This window comes from Salvia hispanica, chromosome 5 (genome assembly GCF_023119035.1).
Source record: "Salvia hispanica cultivar TCC Black 2014 chromosome 5, UniMelb_Shisp_WGS_1.0, whole genome shotgun sequence".
In the NCBI taxonomy this organism is placed as follows: Eukaryota; Viridiplantae; Streptophyta; class Magnoliopsida; order Lamiales; family Lamiaceae; genus Salvia; species Salvia hispanica.
The window spans coordinates 23,988,811-23,999,667 of record NC_062969.1 but is presented as its reverse complement, the minus strand read 5'-3'; the positions used below and the strand labels follow the sequence as shown (position 1 = coordinate 23,999,667).

Sequence of the window (10,857 nt, the reverse complement as noted above, 5' to 3'; positions counted from 1 at the left end):
ACTTGAATTATTCGAACGCACGAGATGTGCGATTCGTCGGCGCTTGCGCCGCGGCGACGCGCCGACGAGCATGGGCTCGTGCGCGCCGCCGGTCGAGACCGCGACCCCGAGCCGGAGTCTGCTGCAAGTCGCGCGGAGGAGACCAGGTGCGGCGGCTCGTCCGAGAGCTGCCGAGGCGCCGAGAGGTCACCGGAAATAGCAAACCCTAACCCTAACCCTAGCAAAACCTAACCCTAGTCGCCTAGCCCTGACATCGCCGGACCGAGAGCAGCCATGCCTCTCGAGGCAGCTGCTGGTTCTCGCGTGAGTCGCCGGGGCAGTGGGAGATCGCCGGAAAAGGCGCGGCTTCGGCCGCGTTTCTGGCTGACGTGCGACGGAGGGATATCGCGGCGGTCATACGCCGGGAAGGAGGGAGGAGGAAGCGCGCGCCTTCGGGCGCGGCCTACCGGCGGCGGTCGGGCGGCGAATTCGTCGCCCCGGCGAGCGTCTCCGGAGGATGTCTTCAAATCTTCGTCGTGTAGATTCGTGCCAACCTCGAATCGCAAGATATTGACGAAAGATTATTTTGATGATTATTTAATTCCTTAATTAATAGAAATCATTAAAAATAATATTATTTAATGAAATAAAATATTTTGGGAAGATTTCCCTAGATTTTAGGAATATTTGGATTATTTTCTATATCTATGAATATTTTATATCCTAGATGATATAGATGAGAATAATTTAATAGTTTCCTAAATATAATATATCTAGAATCTATAATAAGATAGATATATATAAGATTACATTAAATAATATAATTTAATATTCTTCCTAATCTTGAACTTGGAAATTATATGAATTTAATTTTTCATGTCTAATTAAGATTATAAATAATGTACTTTATTTTAGATATATCTTATAGTATGACATGAATAAGAATTAAATTCTAGATTAATAATTCCTAAACTAAGACTATTAAAGATAATAAAAGATTTAATTATCCAGTCAATTAAATACCAACAGAATTTAATTAGTCTTAATCTGCCTTAAGGCTAAAGGATAATTAATTAAAAACCATAACTCAAATATCTAAGCGATAATTATGAACTAAAAGTTTATATATGGTCTCCATCGGTTGGACTGCCAAATTTTGTGAAGCTGATTTTCTAATATTATCGCCACGTATTTTGATGCGTATAATCTCCAAAGGAGGATACAATTTATTAATTGTATCCTCCTCTCGGAGGTTGATACGCATTAAAATTTTGACAATTTTAATGGTCACAACACCGACGCATCAATAAGTTTCCTCCTCCGGAGGTTGATACGCCTAATCTTTCCTAAGCACGACCATCAATGATTTAGCATTACCGAATTTTTATTTCTACAACACACTCCCATAACAATGTTCATGTGCTGACAACAAAACCAAGCTATCTCATAAATTCCGATTGAACCCTGAAACTCGCAGTTCCTTAGGATTATTGTCCCCACTCTGCAGGTGGCAATAATATTGGGAACCACTTTCTAGTTCATTCTATTTATTATGTGAGAAGACCGCCCTTATGAACTTGCTGTTTTCGTAGGATTATTGTCCCTACTCTGTAGGTGGCGATATTATTAGAAAATCAGCTTCACAAAATTTGGCAGACCAACCGATGGAGACCGTATACAACGCACTTGTTGTAATCATCACTTAGACATTTTGTATGGTTTTTGCATAATTATCACATAAGCAAATAAAACAGATAATCCACTTAAAATAGATAAACACCAAATAAACAGATAAATCTATTTAATGCATGACATTTTAAACACTCAGGATAATTAACGACAATGATTTAATCTAGTCAAGGGAGAATCAATTAAATAATTAAGTTTTATATTGGATAATAATTATCCAAATTTATTTAGGATTTATCAAGATAGAGTTGACTATCTAAACCCATTTAGGATTATTCTAGATTTTATTTCCATAAAATCAAATCCTACAATTCAAGATAACGTTGATCTAGGATTATCATTATTTAAATCGTACTAGGATATTACTAGATAGAAACACTTCCATCATAATCCAAAAGATAAAAACAAAATCCAATCAATAAAGATTTGTACAAATCTTAATTCTATTTAGAATAGACATCTAGAATATATCAAACATTACTTAGGATTTCTTAGATAAATAAATTTATCTAAATCCAATTAATTAAGGATTTCTTATATATCATCTTTATCCTAATCTATCTAGGATATAAATCCAAAAGATAAGGATAAATTGGATTAATACTTATTTTAACCCATTTAAGATTTGTCTTAATAGGAATAAAATCTATTCAAATCCATAGGATAAAATAAATTAATATAAATGCTTATCCTAATTCATCTAGGATTTATCTTAGAATAAATCCATATAAATCCATAGAATAAGATAATATTATATTATAATTATTCAAATCTATCCAAGTTTTATCTATGAACAAATCCATATAAATCTATAAGATAAGAATAAAATATTATATTATCACTATCCAAATCCATCTAGACATATAAATTCATTGGATAAGAATAAAATACTATATTATTACTCTCTAAATCGAACTAGGAATTTATATTTATCTAAATCCAACTAGGATTTGTCTAGGGATAAATCCACATTAATCCATAGGATATAAATAAAAATTAGATTGTCATTATCCAAATTTAACTAGGATTAATCTAGGAATGAAATCCCTACAAATCCATAAAATAAGGATAGAATCTATAATTAATACATGATTTAATATAAAATCAAATCTTATTTAATATATAAAATCCACAATATATATTCAAATCTTAATTGTAAATTAATCTTGAATTATTTCCAAAATTAATTCTAAGAGTTAACAAACCCTAATTTAATTTTGGAGAGCGAAGTCACGGGATGAGGCGTCGTGACGTCATGCATAGGGAAACCCTAATCTTGCGTCGTCGTACTCCCACTAAAACTCCGCCGCTGCTGCCCGTGGACGAGGACCGCCAGCCTGTTCCGACCACGGCTGCTCACGAAGGGCGCTGTCTTTTGAGCCCGGGAACTGCCCACGAAGGGCTCCCACTCAGACCGCCATCGCCGCCGGCATCAAGCTGGTCTTCCCCTCTCCGTCTCACGCAGCCGTCACTGCCGGTGCATCGTCGTCGCTATGGCGACCGCCATGATTGAATCCTTTCACACGATTTGCATGAAAATTACACTCCAAGTAATCACAAATTTAACTCATGTAATCATTACATGCAAATAAATGATCACGTATTATGAATTAATTGATAAAGAAGGTCAAAGCTTATAATTGATTCTCGCCGGCGCAGCGGACAAAATCGCAATTAGTCATACTTCAATTAATTCACAAAAACACAGCGACACAGCGAATAAAAACATGCATTCAAGCAATTCACATAACATGAAATTAATCCACATAATCAGAGCCAAAAATTGGCTCTGATACCAATTGATGGGGTTTGGTGCCCCTTGCACAGCGGAAGACTTGTACAAAACAAATAAATCAGACGTAGGATCTATTTGACCGATTATGCGATTAATCAATTCACATGTTAAACAGATAATTGCATGCTAGAACGCAAATAATTCATGCTCAAAGAAAGTAAATCCTAAAACATGAATTCTACGGTTTAGAGTTACCGATTTGATTCTCCAAAGAATCGTCGATTGCTCTCGCCTTCTCCACGTGATGATCGTCGATACTAGACCACGGATCTTCTCTCTGGTTCTCGAACTGTATCTCGATATCAGGGTGGGGTGATCTTATCAAAATACTAGGACTCGAATAAAGAAGACAAAAAAAATCCTTCTCCAATTAGGAGAGAAATTCGAACTCCTCTAGGTAGAGGGGGACGAAAATTATGAGTAATAATAATTAATTATTTCTGTCTCCTTTATTCTCCTATTTATATTAAGTTCCTTTTTGGGCCCAGACAGGGATCTATGGAAGGTTTTGGATATGGGCTCCCCCAATTAGCTTTTTACTAATTAGATTGAACCCACAATTTAATACAAGCTTATATTGGAATATTACGAGCAGCCACTACAGAAGTAATATTGAACTCTCCCCATCCAAATCCGAAATTACAAGTAATCCGGATTTCCACTTTGTTTATTATTTATTTCCCGCGCTTAAGATATAAATGTCCATTAATTAATTAACATCTTATTAAGCTGTTCGAGCTCCATTTGCTATGGACTTAATTAATTAATGTCTGCTAGTAGACTTAGCAAAAAACATTTATTTATTATTCATAGATTAATAAAACTCCAACTGGCCAGTTTTCAGAATAATGAAACCTTGTTCGAGCTCCTCTTGAGGACATTATCAAACGAGACTCACCTCACGCACGTTTCAACATAATAGCAATCCTAGCACCGCTAGATATTAATCACCACGACCCAATATATCAGGATTATTGGGTTGCGAAAAATCCGCACCATTTGATAAGTCAAAGTAGTGCATAATCAATACCGTATGCTCAATGCTAACATATGTAGATTAAGAAATAGTATTTTATCAAGACCTAGTCTTTCAGTAGATAGCATAAAGACACGTCTTGCTGTTAGATCCGTTCAGTGCTATACCACACCAATGTCATCTTATTTCAGTAAGGCTTAGAAATATGCGGACTGACATTGCAACCTTTCACGATAGGTATCCAAAGCCTATCTAGGTTGTGAAATTCTTCTTTTTCTTTTGCAAAGCATTGCATAGATCTGACCGTGTTACCTTAAAGTGGACGACGCCCATAACCGGTCTACTAAGCAAAAGACTTAGACTTTGTTTACTTCTTATGCATTTAAATGTTTGTAAAACATCTTATAAATGCACAAGCAAACACAATGTAATAATAATAGTGATTCTATTCGTGCGAGACTGCTCGAATAATACTGAATCGGGTTAAAAGTGGATTGTAGAGTTTTACGTATACAAGCAAGATTCTATTCGCGCGAAACTTGCTCGAAACATGCTTTTCAGTATATCAAAAGGACATGGACATCCATACAAATTTTCAGCAATTTTACCTACCACCAGCACATTAGCATTTCAAAAACTACAACACTAATAACTTAGCCACAAAATTTCATTAACAATTTCAAAATTTTCAAATCATAATTTTTAACAATTTCAAGTTTCGTATATTTTTGTGAATGTGATATTTTTAAATTTAAAAAATTATCTAAAATTAAAAAAGAATACATAATGTAAATATCTAAAATCAATTAATTTTAAATTTTGAAAAATGATATATAATCTAAATTCTTAAAATTAATACTCCAACTATAAAGTTTCACATGTATATAAAACAGCGGCATTCCATTGGATCCAAAATTTTAGCTAAACATAAGCCGGTTTCACTATTTCACAATTCCATATTCCGTTGACACTGACGAAAAGAAGCTCAGGTTAGTAGGGTTTGAGTTTATTCATTTTACTTTTGAATTCTGTGTCCGATTTGGTTTACAAGATTAAATTGGAATGTTCCACAGCTTGTATACAATCACCGAGTAAAGGAAAAATGATGCTATTAGGACGACCTAATTTCTAATGGAAAGTACTAAATTTAGGTTTTCAGATGCATTACATTAGGTATCATTTGTAGGTAGTATGAACACAGAAGGGCAAGATTGAAATAGTATACTTCAGCCGTTATCTGCTGGATTGAAATTTTGTATTAAAAAATTTTGGTCAAACCAATTAATGTGGTATGTCGAGGTGTGCCTTTATTGTGTCAGCTTTCTGATCCTGTGATTCATGTATTTGATATTGGATATGTTGATTAGGGGATGGTTTTTGGTGATGGTTATGGATTTAATGGGGCTTCTTTGCACTAAGATGTTGCTATGTGAGAAATGGAGCAACATCGTAGTGTGAAGATTAAGTGCTGTGTCTCTTTAACTTGTTCGTTGCTCGTATCTGCTATAAGTGTTTTTAATGAATAATGATAGTGTATGTTTTGGTTTTCCCATTTTGGGCCTAATGTATAGAAGTGTTGATTGTGTTACAAAGAAGGTTCACATTGTACTATTATGTTTTATTGTGAATGTTTGATAGTGTATGTTCTGGTTTTCCCTTTCGGTCGATTATCATTCCACAAATGGTGGAACAGTGTTAGAATCAAAACATGGTGCTTCGTAGGTCGGTCATTTGTTTTGAAAGTAAATGTGCCTCCTTTGAAGATATTTAAGATACAGAACTTCGATAATTTCCTGATGTAGGAACCCCTTGAACGAAGAGAAAGGAAATACCGGGTTTGTTGATGTGACTAGGGGTGGGTCGATACGATATATCGTATCGAAAATGTTGTATCGTGTATCGTATAGAAAATATCGATATGAAAGAATTTCATATCGTTATCGTATCGATATTTCAATATATCGTACCGAAATTCGATATATCGTTAAATATCGATATATATCGAAAATAAATATCGATATATATCGCAAATATCGATATATCGAAAATTTTCGATATATATCGTATTTTTGATATAAAACGATATATCGCGATATAAGGAAATTCATATCGTTATCGTATCGAAAACTTACGATACGATATCGTATCGTATCGAAAATTACGATATATCGAAAATTCGATAATTTTTCGATATTTTTCAATACGATACGAGCGATATATCATTTTTTCGATATTTTTCCCGGCCCTAGATGTGACTGGGCTAGACAATATGGTGCTCTGCAACTTATAGATTTTACTTTTTTCCTTACTAAGATCCATTTTGCACCTCCTAAGAGTTCTATTTATTTCTATGCTTGGAATTTGGATAGGCAACTGGCTGTGTCCATGCTGTAGTGGAAGTTCTACTTGAGTTGTGCAATATTAATTTTGAGTTACTTTGCTAAATATGTTAATTATTGTACTGGAGATGAATTTTTATTTGGCTGTTGACAGTGACAGTTGAAGCCTTGAGACTGTGTATGCTCTAACAACCAAGCCTTTGTTTGTTTAGCTTAAACTAGAGTTGTTCATTCTGAGATGTCACGTGTTCCAGGATTTCGTTCTCTTACAACAAAGAGCAAGAATGCTGTTGTTGCTGGAGGGTTGACGTCATTTATCTTTGGGGTGTATTTCTACACAATGAGAGCAGTTGGTGGTACAGATGAACTTCAAGTAGCTATTGACAAGTTTGAACATCTGAAACATAGAGATGAGCAAGAAGCTACCTTGACACCCAAGGCATAGTTATTTATATCCCCAGACTTGTTATGGTTTCTTGATGTTTGAATTTTGAATAAACTCTAAATTTATAATTGGTCTGTTTCACTTGACTAACATTCTACTCTCTAGTTTTCTCATTCTAGTCAATTAATTGTTATGACTGCCTTAACATGAACATGAACTTTGCTTTGGATAGTTTGGTCTATACGACGATCCTTATATCTCATATTCTCCTTCCCTAACAGCCTAACTACCAAAAAATTATTTGTCGTAGCTGTGCAGAAGCTAAATGTTTGTCAACACTTTGATAAAATAAAAGTTGATTAAAAGAAATTTTTTTGCTCCTCTGATAGTTGTAGTTTCATTGAAAGTTCATAATCCTGCATGTACCAACAACAATGAGATCACACCACGTCGTTGGAGATACTTACTTGAGAATAGCAGCCATAGCATAACTATTCATATGAACATCCAAATTTATTGGTGGTTAGAAACAAAAAACAATAGATTCAAAAAATAGGAACCATCACACTTATATTTTAGCTAAATCAACTTGATGTTATGGTTCATGTTACACATAGTATCATACAAAATCACAACTTTGAAGGTAATACATACAGATGGAGAAATAACTTGTTGTGAGAAGAAAATTGGCTGAAAAAAAGGTATTCATAGATTTGAGGTAGCATGCATTCAGGTAAAGAAAACAATGAGAGAGGCTTAAGCACATAAAAAATCAGAAAATGTGGAGAAATGGGTGATAGGGTGTTGTTGATAAAAAGAAATAAAGAAGTTGACTGCACAGTTAGAAAATAAATCAAATAAAAAAACTAAGGGTTTGTACCGTGGCAGGGTACTATTCTACCACTAGACCACTGGTGCTTATTATTTTGTAGAGGATTTAACTTTATATATACATACGGAGTATAATATAATTGTCAGTTTGTCACTCGTATTGTGACCAATTGAAAGGGATTTTATTTTATAGTTGTTACTTCATATTGGGACCAGTACATTTAATTTCAATTTTGGATTCAGACTATTTATATTTTATGGTATGAATTTTCCTTCCCCCCATTTTTTAAAGATTCTAAGCTTTCTTTGCTAACCACCGACTTTAGGGATCAAACCCCAATCTTTTGCACATCCAAGGAAAAAATAGTTTACTAAGTAACTTAACTACTTTAGTTAACTTCAAGTGATGTTAAAAATGGCGAATCCAATTGACAGAGAAAAACTCTATTAAAGGAGGAAGAAGAAACGTTAATAAAAATGAGCGATATCATCGAGAGGAGAATAGAGGGAAATTTCTTTATTGACTAAATTTTGGAAGTGATGGCTACAATTTACAATAAAATGCTTTATATATGGAGTGGGAAAATGCTAAACTAACTCATTAAAAGCTAACAAAATTACATTGGTTATTTTCTATTTGAACAAAAAATGAAAAATGTAATTGGAGAAAAAATTGGAACATAATGCTAAACGTGAGTAACTAAAAATAGTAGGCCTGTCAAATTGGGTATCCGTGGATACCCGATCTCGAATTTCCCAAAATCTAATACCCGATATATGACCCGAAAATAATTTCGGGTACCCGGATATTCGATTCGGGTATCCAGTCCCGAAAAATCGGGTATCCAGTCCCGATTTTGTAATTTTATTTTATTATTTTTTTAAGAAAATTAACTACAAACTTTTAGAAATACAAACTTGTAATTCGAATTATATACAAACTTGAAGTAGTTCGAATTTAAGAGAAAAAAAACTTCTATAAATTTTTAGAAATAAAAAAATTCATTAATCATAACATCCATTATTCATCCATAATAAACACCACAATTCATTCATTAACCCAAAATGTGGCTTAAGAACGGAGGATTTGAGAGTACATTTAATTATTTAAAATAATAGAATAAATGCATAATTTATTTAATTTAAAGAAAAAATTAAAAAAATCGGGTAATTTAGGTATACCCGAACCCGATAATCCAAAAATCCTATACCCGAACCCGATCCCAAACCCGAATAATCAGATATCGGGTATTCAATTATCCGATATTTCGGGTTCGGATACCAGGTATCCAAAACCAGATATCCATTTTGACGGCTCTAAAAATAAGATTAATAAAGAACTGTGGGGGGCAATTTAGCCAATTTGAAACTAGGGTTTTGGTTCGCCCTATCGCCTGCGGCCTATAAATTCATTCTAACATTTACCCAATGATTTCATATGCATTTTACATCTCTGTCCGCCGTTTTGCATTTCTTCTTTCTTTTCTAAAATTATCATTTTCTCGATTAGATTTCTCTTGTGTTGCTGTTTTGGTTTAATGATTTTTGCTTAAAGTTGCCAATTTGCAGAGCAAGGGCGTCGATTTTATATCAATGGCGAAAACTTGCATTGAAGGTTGGCAATATCGACGCGATTCTCCGTGCCTTTCATCTAATCTGGGTTTTGATTGCGGCCTCGAACAAATCGCTACATTTCTCAAAATTTCGTTCGGAATAAATATGATTTGGTATTTAAATTTTTGTAAATTAGGAGCCAATTTGCAGAGCAAGGACGTCGATTTTATATCAATGACGAAAACTTGCATTGAAGGTTGGCAAGATCGAAGCGATTCTCCGTGCCTTTCATCTATTTCGGTTTTGATTGCGGCCTCGAACAAATCGCTACAATTTTTCATATCTCAGTTTTTTATAAATACTTCCTCCAGCACAAATGAATTTGGGGTCTATTGATAACAAACGGTAAAATTAAATAAATGCGATTTTTATGAAAATTAATAAAATAGAGACATTTTTTTATGGATGAACTATTAAAAATAACAATTAAAATAAGATTGTTTTTCTTAGAGTTACTGTGTAAAATAATTTTAAACAAAAAAAGCTATTTTTAGTTTTTCTACAAAGGTTAATGTAGGAAAGGGTAACATAATTGGTTTAATCCACAATAATTTGTACTACTCTATTCAAAAAAAAAAAATCAAGCAAAGTTTCAACTAGGTGTGCAAGTGGTTTTTGGTTATTCGATTAACCGAATCGGAATCGGTCGGTTATCGATTTAACCGATAATCAAAATTTATGGTTACCGGTTCAGTATCGATTTTAAGTTTTACTCCAAATCGGTTATCGGTTATAATTAATCGGACCGATAACCGTCAGTTATAACCAATAACCAAATTAAATTCAATTTTAATTTCAAGTATACTTTCTCTGTCCCATTGGAAATGAAACGTTTTCCTTTTTAGGTTTGTTCCAATAAAAATAAAATGTTTCCTAAAATGGAAACAACACTTTCTCTACTTTTTCTTCTCTCTTATTTTACTCTCTTTTCATTAACTCACAAAACACCACTGCATAAAATCTTGTGCCGGAAACCAAATGTTGCATATTTATTAGGACGTAAACTTTGTCACAATTGAAGAAATTGTAATATATATCTAAACTTTGTCAAAGTCTCGTATTGCAATGTCAAAAAAGTCCATTGTAATTGATGTCACTATCAATTATCGTATTATATTTATAAATTTATATCTTAAAGTCAATAAAGTGCTTAAGCATTACAATTTTTAAAAAAAGAATAACCCTTCACTTATTATTGGAAAAAAGTTTTTAAGTCTTTTAAAGTGTCTAAACAATTTATGTATAACTT

General features: G+C 33.7%; 1 protein-coding gene and 2 non-coding genes across 4 annotated transcripts; all 3 read left to right on the top strand.

The window, feature by feature from the left end:
• The first annotated feature begins 5,318 nt into the window (after positions 1 to 5,318).
• LOC125186782 lies at positions 5,319 to 7,315 on the top strand. Of its 2 annotated transcripts, none has more exons than XM_048083226.1 (2): positions 5,319 to 5,428; positions 6,933 to 7,315. In XM_048083226.1, exon 2 carries the CDS (start codon positions 7,017 to 7,019, stop codon positions 7,221 to 7,223), a length of 207 nt encoding a protein of 68 aa, XP_047939183.1. In that variant the 5' UTR covers positions 5,319 to 5,428; positions 6,933 to 7,016; the 3' UTR covers positions 7,224 to 7,315. The 2 variants fall into 2 exon arrangements, with proteins under 2 accessions (XP_047939183.1, XP_047939182.1); XM_048083225.1 differs by having other exon boundaries at positions 5,320 to 5,428; positions 6,991 to 7,315.
• Positions 7,316 to 9,562: 2,247 nt separating this feature from the next.
• On the top strand, positions 9,563 to 9,688 carry LOC125191421. Its single transcript, XR_007171106.1, has one exon. It is a non-coding gene; the product is annotated as a small nucleolar RNA snoR86 (small nucleolar RNA).
• Positions 9,689 to 9,757: 69 nt separating this feature from the next.
• LOC125191423 lies at positions 9,758 to 9,882 on the top strand. Its single transcript, XR_007171107.1, has one exon. It is a non-coding gene; the product is annotated as a small nucleolar RNA snoR86 (small nucleolar RNA).
• The last annotated feature ends 975 nt before the right edge of the window (positions 9,883 to 10,857 follow it).